Source organism: Tursiops truncatus, chromosome 17, assembly GCF_011762595.2.
Source record: "Tursiops truncatus isolate mTurTru1 chromosome 17, mTurTru1.mat.Y, whole genome shotgun sequence".
Classification (NCBI taxonomy): domain Eukaryota; kingdom Metazoa; phylum Chordata; class Mammalia; order Artiodactyla; family Delphinidae; genus Tursiops; species Tursiops truncatus.
Window position 1 is genome coordinate 69,425,098 of NC_047050.1, and position 18,724 is coordinate 69,443,821.

General features: G+C 45.8%; 1 protein-coding gene across 1 annotated transcript in view; it reads right to left on the bottom strand.

Annotated features, from left to right (window-relative positions):
- KCNQ3 (potassium voltage-gated channel subfamily Q member 3) overlaps positions 1 to 18,724 on the bottom strand; it is a 291,828-nt gene that overhangs the window by 26,653 nt on the left and 246,451 nt on the right. The window contains exons 5-8 of the mRNA XM_073794769.1: positions 15,885 to 16,040; positions 14,713 to 14,823; positions 12,909 to 13,004; positions 11,908 to 12,006 (exon numbers count right to left, since the gene is read on the bottom strand). Of these exons, the coding sequence (XP_073650870.1) occupies positions 11,908 to 12,006; positions 12,909 to 13,004; positions 14,713 to 14,823; positions 15,885 to 16,040 (462 nt within the window). The remainder of the gene's footprint in view (positions 1 to 11,907; positions 12,007 to 12,908; positions 13,005 to 14,712; positions 14,824 to 15,884; positions 16,041 to 18,724) is intronic.

Sequence of the window (18,724 nt, forward strand, 5' to 3'; positions counted from 1 at the left end):
TGGCTCCAGGAAAAGTAGGGACGGCACTAAGAGGAGAAGGAGAAGGCAAGGCAGTGGGCCAAGGGCAGGATGGGAGCAGAGGGCTCTGCGGGGGGGGGGCCGTGCTAAAGGGAGGGATAAATTAGGAGTATGGGACTATCAGATACACCCTACTATACATAAAATAGACAAGCAACAAGGATTTACTGTATAGCACAGGGAGGATCTTGTAGTAACCTACAATGGAAAATCATCTGAAAAATTATATAACTGAGACACTATGCTGTACACCTGAAACACAATATTGTAAATCAGCTATATTTCAATTTAAAAAAAGAATTAGAGGCACCACTTCCATTCCCTTCTCATGCTACAGGACAATGATGCCATGCCTCCCCCTCCAGCATCAGAACTCCCCAACCTCCCCACTTCCCCCCCACCCCCCGCAAGCCAGTGACCTCCCACATGCCGCAGAGCAGCTGGGCCCGTGAGCCATGGCTGCTGAGCCTGCACGTCCGGAGCCTGTGCTCCGCAACGGGAGAGGCCACAACAGTGAGAAGCCCACGTACCGCAAAAAAACAAAAAAAAAACAAAACCAAAACCAAAAAACTCTTTCTTTCCAGAGATATAATGGGCTTTGGCATAAGACCTGGGTTCCGATCTTCGCTCCATTGCTTACTAGCTGGGTGACATTAGACAAGCTGATTAATCTCACTGATGCTCTGATTCTTCACCTATAAGCTTATGGCTATGAAAAATGAAAAATGGAGTTCCCCATTCTACTTATCTCCCAGGACATTCTAAAGGTTAAACGAGATAGCCTGTAGGAAAACAGATCCAATATTATTTGGCCGTAGCAAAGGGTTACAGCATATAGTCCCCCTTCCCCATTTCTAAGCACTCCAGTAATCTTGACCCTGGTCATAAAAAGAACAAGTTCTGGTTCTACAATAAATTAACTGGGTCTTCTTGGTCAAGTAACTTCTGTTTCTTGGGCCTAAGTCTCAGCTTCACTTTAGTTCTAATATCTCATGATTCCAAAGCCGCACTGTCCAACGGTAGCCGCTAATCAATCATCACATATGGCTGTTTAAATTAAGATGGAAGAAAATTAGCAAGTCAATTCCCAGTAACTAGTAATAGATGCTCAACAGCCACATGTAACTAGTGGTCACCATACTGGGCGGCGCAGCTATAGACAATTCTACTATCACTTTTAGGGAACAAATCTGTGTGCGTGTGTTTTTGTTGGTGGTAAGCAACATCTGGTTTTTAATGTCTGCTCTCTTCTCTGCTTGTGCATGAGGACGTACAATCTCCCATCCCCCCAGCATCTTCCTGTACCTTCTCAGCCTCCTACCACCTACTTCTACGAGGGCTACACAGTTTCCATTGGCCAGCAAATCAGAAGACCTGGGTTTGGTCCCAGCTATGCCCAACGTGATGTGTGGCCTCGAGCAAGCCCCTGAGCTGCTGGGGGGGCCTCAGTTTCTTCTCATATGAAATTGGGGTGGGACTTGACACTCTCTGAGGTTCTTTGCAATTCAAAAGTAACGATTTTATAATTTTAAGTAATCACAAAAGAAAAACAAAAAAGGCAATACCATCACTCATCACTGCCAGCCCAAAATATGCATGTACATACATACACATATGTACACGTGTGTATACATACACACATATGCTTGCAAATTAACAGAGAACTACGCTTGCTGGAAACTGATATGACACCACTCTTTTTTTTTTTTTTTTTGCGGTACGCGGGCCTCTCACTGCTGTGGCCTCTCCCGTTGCGGAGCACAGGCTTCGGACGCGCAGGCTCAGCGGCCATGGCTCACGGGCCCAGCCGCTCCGCGGCATGTGGGATCTTCCCGGACCGGGGCACGAACCCGCGTCCCCCGCATCGGCAGGCGGACTCTCAACCACTGCGCCACCAGGGAAGCCCTGACACCACTCTTAGAAATGGACTACACAACTTCATCCTTCAAAATCTTTTGGAGGACTATACAGTGGTGCAGCCACCATGGAAAACAGTCTGGCAGTTCCTCAAAAAGTTAAACATAGAGTTACCTATTCCACTCCTAGGTATACACCCAAGAGCATTGGAAACACATATCCACACAACATGTACCTGAATGTTCATGGGCCAAAAAGTGTAAATGCCACAAATATGCATCAACTGACGAACGGATAAATACAGTGGGGTATATATGATGGAGTATTATTCAGCCATAAAAGGAAAAAGTTCTGATACACAAGACAACATAGATGCAACTTGAAAATACTATGACAAATGAAAGAAATCACATTATAAGATTTTATTTTTATATGAAATGTGCAGAATAGGCAGAATTGAGAGAGAAAATATTAGTGGTTTGCAAAGGGCTGGGGGAGAAGAGGGAACCAAGAGTAACTGCTAAAGGGCACAGGGCTTGTGTTTGGGGTAATGAAAACACTCTGGAGTTAGATAGTGGCGATCAATGCCCAACTTTGTGAATATACTAAAAACCTACCAAATTGTTACTTTAAAAGGGTACCTTTTATGGTATGTGAAATCCTTTTGTAGTATATGAAATATATCTCAATAAAGTGTTCTTTCAAAAAAGTAAATCAAATAAAAAAGCCTTTAGGAAGCAGGTGAGGACACACTAGTGTATTATCAGCTACTTTTTTTTTTTTTTGGCCATTAAACATATGGAGTGGGTTGGAATATGGGCGGGGGGGGGGGGCGGCATTCTTCTCCCAAGGGACGGCCTTGCTTCAGAATGGTTACCAAGTGAATTCTCTAGTGGTTTTATACTTTTGTCCTTGAAAAACGGAAAGAAATGTTCTCTCTTAGTGTAAAAGCCATTCCCATATCACGGCTGCTGTCTGCAGCACAACGTATTCCTTGGAGTCTCCGACAGCTGGGACAATGCCTTATTTGTAATAAATCAACGCAAAAGAATGGGCCTCTTGCCAAGACCTTGGGATGCAAAGCAAATAGAAATCTTGATTCAGAATTCAATGTGGTTGCACAAGTTCTTGTTTTTGAGTTCAAGGTCACTCTGTTCTCTTCAGGAGAAGCCACCTGCCCATTCTAAGACCCTTGTTATCCCCAGGAAAGCTGATACTATCCCAAAATGATTATAGCAACAATCAAATGTTAGAATCAAAAGGAATCACAGAGATCATCTTCTGAGTAAATCTAATTACAAGTAAGAAGACACAGTTAGTAAACCAAAATTTATCATTCCATTACGGAAGCCTTGCTTCTTCTCATCTCATTAACTCTCCCACAAGTCATCACTCCCTGAGTTTCTTTCCCTTTGCTTATTCCCTTTCAGGTCCTCCCTCCATCGTCCCTTCCTACTGCTGTTACCTTGGTTTAAGCTCTCACATTTCCTCTTCCCCTGAATCCTGCATTCCTTTGTTAGCTGATCTCCTTGTGTAGAATCCTGAGCCTGTCCAATCCATCCTCGCTCCTGTCACTTTCCTGAAACACACATCTGATCATGTCATTCTCTGCCGCCAGTGGCTTCTCTTCGCTTTCAGGATCAAGGTCAGAGTCCTTCACAAGTCACTTGTGACCTGCATGGTCTGGTCCAATCCTTAGCATATACAAGGGGCTCAAAAATATTGGTGGACCGAATGCCTGGACTAGAAAATGCCACGTGCCACTAGACCCTCTTGGGAGTAACAGCACCATAGATGCTGAGATGGGAGAGGTAAGCAGAGCCCTGAGGTTCTGGGGCCCTGCGGGTCGTGGTCAGGGTTGGGATCTTGTTCTCTTCATCATGGTTATCCAGTGGAAGGTTTTATGCAGGGAAATGAGTCAGTCATGATGTCATGAATTTTCTTAAACCTTTACCACAGTCCAGGGATGGAAGTGGAGGGAAAATTGAGGCCGAGTTCAGAGCCTGGCCCCAGGCTCCACCATGAGAGTGTGGGAAGGTGGGATGGGGCTGGGGGAGCCACCCGTCCTCACTGGGTCATGCTACGGTTCATGAACCCAGACATGTGGCAGAAACACGCTTCAGGGCAGGGTTTCCACTCCAGGTATGAGCTCTGAGTGTCCCTCTACTTCTTCCAACTCAAGGGTCCTATCCACCCAGGCTTCTATCCACACACTTAAAAATCTGAGCTCTGGACCACAGTGTCTAAAATCTAGCAAAGATTTTGGGCACTTCGCTGATGGTGTCGGTGAGCGTGTTTCCTGCCTGAGCACAACTAGCGGCGAGTCACGGGCACCTCTAGTTTCCTAAGGTGAAAGCTTAGATTACTGAGATCAGGAACCAAGATGGCGGAGTAGAAGGACGTGCTCTCACTCCCTCTTGTGAGAACACCAGAATCACAACTAGCTGCTGGACAATCATCGACAGGAAGACACTGGAACTCACCAAAAAAGATACCCCACATCCAAAGACAAAGGAGAAGCCACAGTGAGATGGTAGGAGGGGCGCAATCCCAGTAAAATCAAATCCCGTAACTGCTGGGTGGGTGACTGGAGAACATACCACAGAAGTCCACCCACTGGAGTGAAGGTTCTGAGCCCCACGTCAGGTTCCCAACCTGGGGTTCCGGCAACAGGAGGAGGCATTCCTAGAGAATCAGACTTCGAAGGCTAGTGGGATTTGATCGCAGGACTTCAAAAGGACTGGGGGAAACAGAGACTCCACTCTTGGAGGGCACACACAAAGTAGTGTGTGCATTGGGACCCAGGGGAAGGAGCAGTGACCCTAGGGGAGACTGAACCAGACCTACCTGCTAGTGTGGGAGGGTCTCCTGCAGAGGCAGGGGGTGGCTGTGGCTCACTGCAGGGACAAGGACACTGGCAGCAGAAGTTCTGGGAAGTACTCCTTGGCGTGAGCCCTCCCAGAGTCCACCATTAGCCCTAACAAAGAGCCCAGGTAGGCTCCATTGTTGGGTTGCCTCAGGCCAAACAACCAACAGGGAGGGAACCCAGCCCCACCCATCAGCAGTCAAGCAGATTAAAGCTTTACTGAGCTCTGCCCATGAAAGCAACACCCAGCTCTACCCACCACCAGTCCCTCCCATCAGGAAACTTGCACAAGCCTCTTAGATAGCCTCATCCACCAGAGGGCAGACAGCAGAAGCAAGAAGAATTACAATCCTGCAGCCTGTGGAACAAAAACCACATTCACAGAAAGAGAGACAAGATGAAAAGGCAGAGGGCTATGTACCAGATGAAGGAACAAGATAAAACCCCAGAAAAACAACTAAATGAAGTGGAGATAGGGAACCTTCTAGAAAAAGAATTCAGAATAATGATAGTGAAGATGATCCAGGACCTTGGAAAAAGAATGTAGGCAAAGATCGAGAAGATGCAAGAAATGTTTAACAAAGACCTAGAAGAATTAAAGAACAAACAAACAGAGATGAACAATACAATAACTGAAATGAAAAATACACTAGAAGGAAATCAATAGCAGAAAAACTAAGGCAGAAGAATGGATAAGTGACCTGGAAGACAGTATGGTGGAATTCACTGCTGTGGAACAGAATAAAGAAAAAAGAATGAAAAGAAATGAAGACAGCCTAAGAGACCTCTGGGACAACATTAAACACAACAGCATTTGCATTATAGAGGTCCCAGAAGGAGAAGAGAGAGAGAAAGGACCTGAGAAAATATTTGAAGAGATTATAGTCAAAAACTTCCCTAACATGGGAAAGGAAATAGCCACCCAAGTCCAGGAAGTACAGAGAGTCCCATACAGGATAAACCCAAGGAGAAACAGGCCGAGACACATAGTAATCAAACTGCCAAAAATTAAAGACAAAGAAAAATTATTGAAAGCAGCAAGGGAAAAATGACAAATAACATACAAGGGAACCTCCAAAAGGTTAACAGCTGATTTCTCAGCAGAAATGCTACAATCCAGAAGGGAGTGGCATGATATACTTAAAGTGATGCAAGGGAAGAAACTACAACCAAGATTACTCCACCCAGCAAGGATCTCATTCAGATTCGATGAAGAAATCAAAAGCTTTACAGACAAGCAAAAGCTAAGAGAATTCAGCACCACCAAACTGCCTCTTCAACAAATGCTAAAGGAACTTCTCTAAGTGGCAAACACAAGAGACGAAAAGGACCTATAAAAACAAACCCGAAACAATTAAGAAAATGGTCATAGGAACATACATATCAATAATTACCTTAAACGTGAATGGATTAAATGCTTCAACTAAAAGACACAGGCTTGCTGAATGGATACAAAAACACGACCCATATATATGCTGTCTACAAGAGACCCACTTCAGACATAGGGACACATACAGACTCAAAGGGAGGGGATGGAAAAAGATATTCATGCAAATGGAAATCAAAAGAAAGCTGGAGTAGCAATACTCGTATCAGATAAAATAGACTTTAAAATAAAGTTACAAGAGACAAGGAAGGACACTACATAATGATCAAGGGATCAATCCAAGAAGAAGATATAACAATTATAAATATTTATGCACCCAACATAGGACACCTCAATACATAATGCAACTGCTAACAGCTAAAAAGAGGAAATTGACAGTAACACAATAATAGTGGGGGACTTTAACACCTCACTTACACCAATGGTCAGATCATCCAAAATGAAAATAAATAAGGAATCAGAAGCTTTAACTGACACAACAGACCAGATAGATTTAATTGATATTTATGGGACATTCCATCCAAAAACAGTAGATTACACTTTCTTCTCAAGTGCGCATGGAACATTCTCTGGGATAGATCACATCTTGGGTCACAAATCAAGCCACAGTAGATTTAAGAAAATTGAAATCATATCAAGTATCTTTTCTGACCACAATGCTATGAGATTAGAAATCAACTACAGGGAAAAAAACGTAAAAAACACAAACACATGAAGGCTAAACAATACGTTACTAAATAACCAAGAGATCACTGAACAAATCAAAGAGGAAATCAAAAAATACCTAGAGACAAATGACAATGAAAACACGATAATCCAAAACCTATGGGATGCAGCAAAAGCAGTTCTGAGGGAAGTTTATAGCTATACAAGCCTACCTCAAGAAACAAGAAAAATCTCAAATAAACAATCTAACCTTACACCTAAAGGAACTAGAGAAAGAAGAACAAACAAAACCCAAAGTTAGAAGAAGGAAAGAAATCATAAAGATCAGAGCAGAAATAAATGAAATAGAAACAAAGAAAACAATAGCAAAGATCAATAAAACTAAAAGCTGGTTCTCTGAGCAGATAAACAAAATTGATAAACCATAAGCCAGACTCATCAAGAAAAAGAGGGAGAGGACTCAACTCAATAAAATTAGAAATGAAGAAGGAGAAGTTACAACAGACACCGCAGAAATACAAAGCATCCCAAGAGACTACTACAAGCAACTCTATGCCAATAAAATGGACAACCTGGAAGAAATGGACAAATTCTTAGAACGGTATAACCTTCCAAGACTGAACCAGGAAGAAATGGAAAATATCAACAGACCAATCACAAGTAATGAAATTGAAACTCCGATTAAAAATCTTCCAACATACAAAAGTCCAGGACCAGATGGCTTCACAGGTGAATTCTATCAAACATTTAGAGAAGAACTAACACCCATCCTTCTCAAACTCTTCCAAAAAATTGTGGAGGAAGGAATACTCACAAACTCATTCTATGAGGCCACCATCATCCTGATACCAAAACCACACAAAGATACTACAAAAAAAGAAAATTACAGGCCAATATCACTGATGAACAGAGATGCAAAAGTCCTCAACAAAATACTAGCAAACAGAATCCAACAACACATTAAAAGGATCATACACCATGATCAAGTGGGATTTATCCCAGGGATGCAAGGATTCTTCAATATATGTAAATCAATCAATGTGATAAACCATATAAACAAATTGAAGAATAAAAACCATATGATCATCTCAATAGATGTAGAAAAAGCTTTTGACAAAATTCAACACCCATTTATGATAAAAGCTCTACAGAAAGTGGGCATAGAGGGAACCTACCTCAACATAATAAAGGCCATATACGACAAACCCACAGCAAACGTCATTCCCAATGGTGAAAAACTGAAAGCATTTCCTCTAAGATCAGGAACAAGACAAGGATATCCACTCTCACCACTATTATTCTACATAGTTTTGGAAGTCCTAGCCACGGCAATCAGAGAAGGAAAAGAAATACAAACTGGAAAAGAAGAAGCAAAACTGTCACTGTTTGCAGATGACATGATACTATACATAGAGAATCCTAAAGATGCCACCAGAAAACTACTAGAGCTAATCAAGGAATCTGGTAAAGTTGCAGGGTACAAAATTAATGCACAGAAATCTCTTGCATTCCTATACACTAATGATGAAAAATCTGAAAGAGAAATTAAGGAAACACTCCCATTTACCATTTCAACAAAAAGAATAAAATACCTAGGAATAAAGCTACCTATGGAGACAAAAGACCTGTATGCAGAAAACTATAAGACACTGATGAAAGAAATTAAAGATGATACCAACAGATGGAGAGATATACCATGTTCTTGGATTGGAAGAATCAATATTGTGAAAATGACTATACTACCCAAAGCAATCTACAGATTCAATGCAATCCCTATCAAATTACCAATGGCATTTTTTACGGAACTAGAACAAATCATCTTAAAATTTATATGGAGACACAAAAGACCCTGAATAGCCAAAGCAGTCTTGAGGGAAAAAATACGGAGCTGGAGGAATCAGACTCCCTGATTTCAGACTATACTACAAAGCTACAGTAATCAAGACAATATGGTAGTGGCACAAAAACAGAAACAAAGATCAATGGAACAAGATAGAAAGCCCAGAGATAAACCCATGCACCTATGGTCAACTAATCTATGACAAAGGAGGCAAGGATATACAATGGAGAATAGACAGTCTCTTCAATAAGTGGTGCTGTGAAAACTGGACAGCTACATGTAAAAGAATGAAATTAGAACACTCCCTAACACCATATACAAAAATAAACTCAAAATGGATTAGAGACCTTAATGTAAGACAGGACACAATAAAACTCTTAGAGGGGGCTTCCCTGGTGGTGCAGTGGTTGAGAGTCCGCCTGCCGATGCAGGGGACACGGGTTCGTGCCCCGGTCCGGGAAGATCCCACATGCCGCGGAGCGGCTGGGCCCGTGAGCCATGGCCGCTGAGCCTGCGCGTCCGGAGCCTGTGCTCCGCAATGGGAGAGACCACAGCAGTGAGAGGCCCGCGTACCGCAAAAAAAAAAAAAAAAAAAAGACTCTTAGAGGAAAACATGAGAATACTCTTCGACATAAATCACAGCAAGATCTTTTTTGACCCACCTCCTACAGTAATGGAAATCAAAACAAAAATAAACAAATGGGACCTAATGAAACTTAAAACCTTTTGCAAAGCAAAGGAAACCATAAACAAGATGAAAAGACTGGCTGAACTGCCCCGGAGCGCGAGGGGAGGGCGGCCTCACTGAGGCTGCCGGCTCTGGGGGGGCCCCACCAGCCGAAGCCGGACAGTCCTTGGGACCACGGGCCAGTTGTTTCAACAAGTAACTTAAAGACAAAATGGAAAAACAAGGAGGTTTGTGCCTGAGATCATGTGGATGTGAAACCAGGGATGGCCACCTTGCGCCAGAAAAGCCCCTTTAAGATTTCTCGGCAGTCGGACAAGATGGCGGAAGAGTAAGATGCGGGGATCACCTTCCTCCCCACAGATACATCAGAAATACATCTACACGTGGAACTCTCCTATAGAACACCCACTGAACGCTGGCAGAAGACCTCAGACCTCCTAAAAGGCAAGAAACTCCCCACGTACCTGGGTAAGGCACAAGAAAATATATGAAAAGACAACCCTCAGAATGGGAGAAAATATTTGCAAACGAATCAACGGACAAAGGATTAATCTCCAAAATATATAAACAGCTCATGCAGCTCAATATTAAAGAAACATACAACCTAATCCAAAAATGGGCAGAAGACCTAAACAGACATTTCTCCAAAGAAGACATGCAGATGGCCAAGAGGCACATGAAAAGCTGCTCAACCTCACTAATTATGAGAGAAACGGAAATGAAAACTACAATGAGGTATCACCTCACACCAGTTAGAATGGGCATCATCAGAACATCTACAAACAACAAATGCTGGAGAGGGTGTGGAGAAAAGGGAACCCTCTTGCACTGTTGGTGGGAATGTAAACTGATACAGCCACTATGGAGAACAGTATGGAGGTTCCTTAAAAAACTAAAAATAGAATTACCATATGATCCAGCGATCCCACTACTGGGCATATGCCCAGAGAAAACCATAATTCAAAAAGACATGCACCCCAATGTTCATTGCAGCACTATTTACAATAGCCAGGTCATGGAAGCAACCTAAATGCCCATCGACAGACGAATGGATAAAGAAGATGTGGTACATATATACTATGGAATATTACTCAGCCATAAAAAGGAATAAAATTGGGTCATTTGTAGAGACGTGGATGGATCTAGAGACTGTTATACAGAGTGAAGTAAGTGAGAAAGAGAAGAACAAATATCATATATTAATGTGTATATGTGGAACCTAGAAAATGGTACAGATGAACCAGTTTGCAGGGCAGAAATAGAGACACAGATGTAGAGAACAAACGTATGGACACCAAGGGGGGAAAGAGGCAGGGGGTGGTGGTGGTGTGATGAATTGGGAGATTGGGATTGACATGTATACACGGATGTGTATAAAATTGATGACTAATAAGGACCTGCTGTATAAAAAAATAAATAAAATAAAATTCAAAAATTAAAAACAAAATCTGGCAAGGTGCGGTCTATTTCAGAAGCCCAAGTAGTGAAAAGATCATGGGCTTTGGGGGCCTCTAGGTGTGGCTGACACTGGCCAAAATGACCCAAGTTCCTGAGCCCCAGTTGGCTCATCCACGAGAGGCGCCTGGTGATACCGACCACCCCGCCTGTCTCCAAGGATGCACCGTGGGCCACTGTGTTGGAATCAACAGGGGTGCCTATGCGAGGTGCTTGAGCTACTCTAACGCCACTGAAATTGCTGACGGTGGACGCAGGAGCTGGTGTTTACAGCCCCCACTGATTTTAATGCACCCTGACATTTGAGAACCTCTGACTTATTTCATAGGATGCCTGTGAGAATTAAATGAAATGTGAACTTGGATTCCAGGAACATACTGGACATCCAGTAAGTATTCATTTCCCTCTCCCTTTTCATAGGTGCTGGCCAGGGACTTCCCTGGCGGTCCAGTGGTTAGGACTCTGCACTTCCACTGCAGGGGGCACGGGTTTGATCCCTGGTCGGGGAACTAGGACCCCATAAGCTGTGTGGCGTGGCCAAAAGAAATTTTTTAAAAAATAATAAAAAAATAACTTAGGTGCTGGCCATAGGAAGAGGTTTTAATTTTTTTTTTTTTCCTGAAGCCTTTCATTTAATCTCCCACCTCTGAGAACACAAACCACATCTCTGGGCCCCCAGCTGCTTCTTCCCCATGCCTGTCCCCCTGTCCAGAGCGGTCTGGCGGTGCAGGCCATGGGCAGGTGCTGCGGCCTCCAGGACCGCCAGGGTGGCCCATTGCACTGGATCCTCACTTCCTCAGCCACTGATCTGCTCAAACACTGGCCCGACCTCCCTTTTCAGCCACTCCACACTGTTTAGCTGGAAATGCTGGGTGACACCCTGGGTTCATCTGGGGAGCTTTAAAAAATACTGATACCTGGGCTGCAACCCTGGGGATTCGGATTGAATCTGCCTGGGTATGGTCTGGGCATTGGGATATTTTAAGCTCTAATGATTCTAACATGCAGCCCAGATTGGGAACCACTGCCCTGAAGGACGTCCTCTGGGAAACCATGAAGCCAACAGGCACAAATACAGACCCACGGGAGGGATGGTCAGTCACGCTCTGAGCATTCAGATGAGTGGCCACTTGCCTGAAGAACGGAAAAGAGACGACTGATTCATAGAACCTCCATGTCGCCACAAGATCAATCCTGTTGGGGTTGGTAGCATAGTACCTCCAGGCGGCCTGGGGAGGAGAAAAGAGGGGCAGGAATGACCTGGTGTCACCCGAAACTTTCACATGGAATCCCACAACATTAAAACAGAAAGCCCTTGACACCTAAGAGTATAACGTACAGTGAGGTCATATCCAGAGAAGCCGGATTCTTGGCTTTCTGTAGCTCCTATGGGAAGAAAACCTTCCTTGACCCCATCATCTCGGAGCTATAATTGATGGTGTGGGGTGTGGAGAGGTGAACTACAGTGGACGGGGGAGGCGGGTACTGGGTAGAAGATCCCTGAAAGGAGCAGGGATTACTCTCGTTGCAAGATTCCTCGAGATTCCTCAAACAGGTAGGAAGACAAACAGTCTTCTGTGCCACTTCTGTGCATTTCCCAGTGCAAGGGACAGCCCGGGAGATGAGGTTTTGATTCTAATATACTAGGTCTTCTGTACCGTGATGGTTTGGGGTTTGCGAAGATAGAGCGGACTCTTAGAGATCAGCACTGGCCTAGAAACTACAGTATGGAGGATAACATCCTGTATCTGACCCACAGAGACCCTCACTGCAACTGGACACAAGTTCACGCGTGGGTGGTCACGCAGACATGCAGTCCCAGGCAGCTAGAGGCAGAACGCTCTCTTTTCCTATTCTCTGCGCTCCCAGTGGCCCATAAAACCACAAAGCAGGAACTTTCTCTGAAGTGAAAGAGGGAACACTCTGCCTCTTCCACCATCTCTCACGATGGTCCCCAACCCCCAGCCCACGGTTGGGGGAGAGATAAGGATGGAGAGCTGGCAGAGGACCAACACCCACTGCTGCCTGGCTGTCTATAGACACACACACAGAGACAGACACACAGACACACAAGCAGAGGCAGCTACGCGGGATCTCAGTTCCATTCCAGTTCATCCCCAGGCAGACAGACCTGGATGAGCTCAGCAGCGGGCTTCCTCCTTTTCTCAAAGTGCTTCTGACGGTGTTGCTCCTGCACCTTGAGCGCCAGCCCGGACCCCAGGATGCCCTGAAGGGAGAGGTCAGGCCCTGAAGTCAGCCCCACCCAGACTCTCCCAGAGCCCCAGCCCGGCTCCCAGCAGCAGGACGACACTGAAGCCAAGGGGAGGAGGAAAGATCCCTTCTTTCTCTTCCAGCGAGTAGGAGCTGGGTTAAGTGGAGCCTTAAAGCCAGGGCTTCCTGACTCTGCCACTTCCCTGCAGTGAGACCCTGGGCCAGCCTCCTCTCTGCTGCATCTCACTTTCTACCACACGGAAGTAGGATAAAGGTACCTACCGCATAACTCTGTTAGGAAAAAAAGTGAGATAATGTAATAGGAACTGCTTAGTAAGGAGTATGATGCAGAATAGATTCCCAGTTACTATTAAGGGAATTTAAAAAATATTTTAGTTGCTTGAATTGTCACTTGAGGCTTTTACTCTGGCTGGAATCCCTCTGAATTGTGATCTGTTTTGATTTCCAGGTCGGACTCTCATGTGAATTACACAGGTAGGAACACACCCTTTTCAAGTCAAGAGAGAATTTAGAGACCAAGTCGCACCCTCACTGGCCCTCACCTGTTACAGATAAGGAAACTGAGAATCAGAAAGGCCATGTGCCCAAGGTCAAACAGCTTAGAAAAAAAATAGACCAGGTAGGGCTGCAGTGGTCAAAGAACGTTAGCCACAAAAGGATGGGAGGTGAAGGGCAGGGAAGAGGGTTTGTTATACAAGAAGGTTCTCTTCAAGTTTTGTGATTAAGAGCCAGGCTTGGAATGAGCAGACCTGGGTCCCTGGCTCCACAACCCAAAGCCCTGTGACTGTGGAAACTTCACTAACCCAATTAAGCCTCAGTCTTCTCATCTGGAAAATGGAGATAAATGTAGCGCCAAACTCCTAATGTTGTCACAAAGATTAAGTGAGATGGTGTAGGTAAAGCATTTGTCCTGAATCTAGGGCACACTATGTTCAACAAATGCTATCTATTATTATTGCTGTTATTACACTGATGGGCACTGGGCTTTGGGGAAGTTATTCTATCAGGGGTCAAAACTTATTCTTGAGGGAAATGCATTTTTTATATAAACCAGTAGATGACAGGGCAAGGGAAGGAAACTCACATATACAAAGGACCCGCTAGGTGCAAGGAATACGTGGGTGAAAGACATAATCTCAGCTCCCCAGGAGCTCACAGTCTTCTGGGCAGGCAGATTTGGAAATGTGCAACCCCAGCATGGGGTCTGAAATGCCTTTAAAGAGCTATGCCCAGAGGAGGGAAGGACTAACTCAGCCTAAAGAAGGCAGCATTGAAACTGGGTCTTGAGGATAAATAACAAGGTCCTACGGTACAGCACGGGGAACTATATTCAGTATCCTGTGATTAAACCATAATGGAAAAGATTAAAAAAAAAATGTCTCTGTGTATAACTGAGTCACTTTGCTGTACAGCAGAGATGGGCACAGCATTGCAAATCAGCTATACTGCAATTAAAAAGAATTAAAAAAAAAGAAACTGGGTCTTGAAAGAGGAGTAGGTGTTTGGGGGGATCACTCGTGGCAAAGGGATCAGCACAGCCTACGGAAGAGAGACAGGAAACCACGCTACGGGGATGGTTACTGAGTTGATAGAGCTGGAATTCAAGATACGAGACGATGGAAGATGAGGCTGGAAAGTTGAGCTGGGGCCAAGTGGTGAGGGGTCCCGCCCATCACACTAGGGAGAACACCAGAGATACTCACCGCTGGAAGGGCGAAAAAGGAGACGCCGATTAAGGAAAAGGTGGCTGCGATCAGACGGCCTTCCCACGTTTTGGGCGTCTTGTCTCCGTAGCCAATGGTGGCCAGTGTTATCTGAAGAGAGAAGAGTTCAGACATGAGGCTTCCCAGGGAGAGGAAATTAATGATGTATCAGCTGAGCTTCACCTACAAGCCTTTGTGCTGACCGGGGTGCTGTTGCCGTTTAGAATAAGATTCCCATGGGAGAGATGGTGCTAAGTACCAGCGAATTTATACGGGAGCCTTGAGACCACACCTGTTTCTAAGTTAAGGATTTCTTCCCTATAGTCAACGAATATTTCAAAATTGCAAACATGTGCATGTGATATACATTCATGTGTATATCTGCCTATGTGCGATTTTGTGTACAGCCATGATTCTAAATATATGTGCTCTTGGGGTGTATTCATATGCATTGTGTGTGTATGTGTGCATGGCTAAGGTCTGTGCCCGTGTCTGTCCTGGTATGAGCTGAATATTCCTGTGTGTGTTTACATGTGTAGGTTATCAGCGCACATGTACTTATGAACGTGGAAGGCAGGCTTTCGGACCAGTTAAGAGTGTGGCTTCTAGAACCCAAATGCCTGAGTTCAAATCCCAAGTCAACCACTAACTGGCTCAGAGATCGTCCTTGAATTAGTTACTCAACTTCAGGCCTCAGTTTCCCCATTTTTAAAAGGGAGCTAATAAGAGTTATTTCAGCTTCAAATAGATTTATAAATGTAAAATGCCTAGAGCAATGCTTTAGTGCCACATGTCCTGTGGGTGTGGGGCTGTGTGTCTCTAGGCGTGTTTGAGGGTCTGGGTACACACATCTCCATCTGCCACTGTGTCTGTCTGCACAGCACGGCTTGGCGGATGACAGCCTACGACGAGTGAGGTAAGGTACCTGAGTGACCGTAGGACCAGACTGTTGAGAGCTCTGACTTCTTATAAACACTATGGAAAAGCCCCTTCCAAGGGCCTACCCTGCAGGGGGCGTCTCCCAGGGGCAGGTTCAGAAATGGAGGAGGCCTCCCCTCCCCTGTGGCTGCAGAACGCAGTGGCCCCACCGAACGCATCCATGCCACGCCCTCCATCTCTCTCTGTCCCTAACAGCCAATCCCCACCGGGCAGCCTTCAAGGTGGTGACTCACCAGACCCCACCAAAGGGCATCCGCGTAGGTCTCAAACTCCTCTTTCATCTCTTCTCCTTGGGCATCCACCTCCGGCACATCCTTCTCAACCAGGTAGACGAGAAATGAAGAAAGGATGAGTGTCAGGAACCCGATGTACCAGGCGGTGATGAGCTCCTGGGAGGGCAAAGCGGAGACAGGGAGGGGGTCACGAGTGGAGGCTGGGCGGAGGTTGGAAGCAGACACACTGGAGCTGGAGTCCAGGTTGCCCGGCTGTGGGCAAGTTACTTACTTTCTCTGTTCCTCATCTCCCATCACCGTAAAGTAGGATCAGTAATATGGTCATTATTTTCATCATTAACAGAACAAGTGTATAGCTCTAGGAGGAGAGGAAGATTTCTGTGATCCTATATCACAGCTCAAGGGCCTTCCCCTGGAGGCAAGAAGGCAGGAGAGACGGGCCACTGCCTCTGAGACAAGGCTCGGGACTCAGGAGAGCCGATCCTACCCAGGACTGGGCAGGGCAAGGACAAAGCTCGTTTCTACTGGGACAGGGACGGACAGCAATGGGGAGCTATCCTGGCAGAGCGGACGGAGCTGTGGACAGGGACCCAGCCCTGCCACTAACTGACTGTGTGTGACTCTGGGCAAATGACCCCTCCCCCCCAGCCTCAGTTTCTTCTTTTTTTTTTTTTTTTTTTTTTTGTGGTACGCGGGCCTCTCACTGTTGTGGCCTCTCCCATTGCGGAGCACAGGCTCAGCGGCCACGGCTCACGGGCCCAGCCGCTCCAGGGCATGTGGGATCTTCCCGGACCGGGACACGAACCCGCGTCCCCTGCATTGGCAGGCAGACTCTCAACCACTGCGCCACCAGGGAAGCCCAGTTTCTTCATTTTTAAAATGAAGGGACTGAACCAGAGAGTTCCAGAAAGTGCCACAGACACTTCAAATGCAGACAGGTGTTTTTTATGTGACGCGGTCACCTACTGATTTAGACCATATTACACATTAGCACAGATTACACTAAAACCTATTATTTCATGGATATTCCCGCATGACAGACTAGGACATGTATGTAAACAGGAGAAAGCTGATTTAAAGGAAAACGTTGAGGAACAGTAAGGATGGCGCAGAGATATGGCAAAGATGGGCAAATCACTGAGGTTTCAAACATCCTGACCATGACAAGCCCTGAGGTGCTTTCTATGTCTTTCATTCTATTCCAGTCCCAAGGGTTGCTGTGGTTACTGTGGTAGGTTGGGCAGAAGAAAGTCAAAGTCATGGGCGAACACCGCCTGGAGATTAGGCTCGTCATTCCTGCTGAGTCATCACAGAGGATGAAGCCGTTCATGTCGATGGAGTTCATCTATTTGACCATCTGCGGCCAGTCAGCTGGCTTTATGGGTGAATCGCGTCGCGCTGACAGGGCTGCTTTCTGCCTGCTTCTGTGCCTTTGTTCACCTTGGTCCTCTGTCCTCCCTGTCCCTCCCCATGGGACCAACCAGAGAGCACTGAGTCATCTTCAGACTCACGTCACCTCCATTATGATGTTTGCTCCCCCAATTAGAGCTAGGGTTCATTTCTAGCTTTCTTTCAATGCCTTCACTATTTTCCAAACGAACTTTCAAACCTCCATTATGATGTTTGCTCCCCCAATTAGAGCTAGGGTTCATTTCTAGCTTTCTTTCAATGCCTTCACTATTTTCCAAACGAACTTTCAATCTCTAACACTTTCTTATGCTCATTTGCTTAGAGGCCTGACCTTCCCCACAGCATCCCGTGCACAGTGCACTCGTGTGAGTTTACAGCAGAGAGAGGTTAGCTGAGATGCTGCAGGCAATCCAGCCAGTCCTTCCCCTCCGTGAGTGTCTGCCCCGCTGGGGTTTGAGAAGGAAAAGACAAATTGGATCGTCCTTCCCCAGTGGCTGTATGAGCATGACCCTCTTGCTCTGTTAGGTGTGATTCTGGTGGGCCTAAGCTTTCTCATACCCTCTGGCCCCCAAACGCAAGTCAGAAGTTTCACCTGGTGCTTAAGCAGAGAAACAGCTGTCCATGCACACACAGAAGCACTGGCTGGGTGGGATTAAGAGCTGGTATAAAGGTCATCCCTGAGGAGTGAAATGTGTCCCCACTCTGTGCCCTGCAGTCATCTCAAGGCTATTCAAGGCAATTCTGCCTGGAGGCAGTTTCCGCCAGCAGTTCTGTGGCAGGACACACGCCTGAGCCCCCCTGCAGTCGGGTGCGGGCTGAGGGCCTGGGGTCCAGCCAATGTGGGGGGGTGATGGGAGCTACTTCCTGCCTTACATCCATTCTAGAGGATGCTCTGGGCTCCCCTTCCCTTGCCTTGGTGACTCAAGGCTCATTTCCAAGACAGATGAGTACCACCCAGCCCACATGAGACACTGTGTGAGTGAGAAGACACCCACATCTTTTGTGCTAAGTCAGAGACTCCAGGGCTTATTTGTTTTGGAAGCAGAGCCCGGCTGATCCTAACTTTAGTAAGAGCGTTAACTTTAAAGTCTAACCCTGTGCAACCCTGTATGGGCCCGTCACTCTTCATCTCTGAGTCTCCAGGGGAGTCAAGCATGGAACTTGGCCCAGAGAACACGTTTTCTGAATGAATGAAGAAATGAATTGTAAGTGCCTGTTCACCAGGCTCAGAGAAGGAACTGGTGTAAGCTCTTGCAGTTAGTAAATGCTGGACTCAAATCTAGGTAAGCGCTTACCTCCTGAACACACTGCCTGCCCCGGAAGTGAAGGCCAGCCCTATAACTGCTCTGCAGCTTCGGCACAGTGAAAGGCTGAAGGCTCGTCTAGTGGGACTGTTGGGGGAAGGATGGGATACAGAGCTTGCCAAGCAG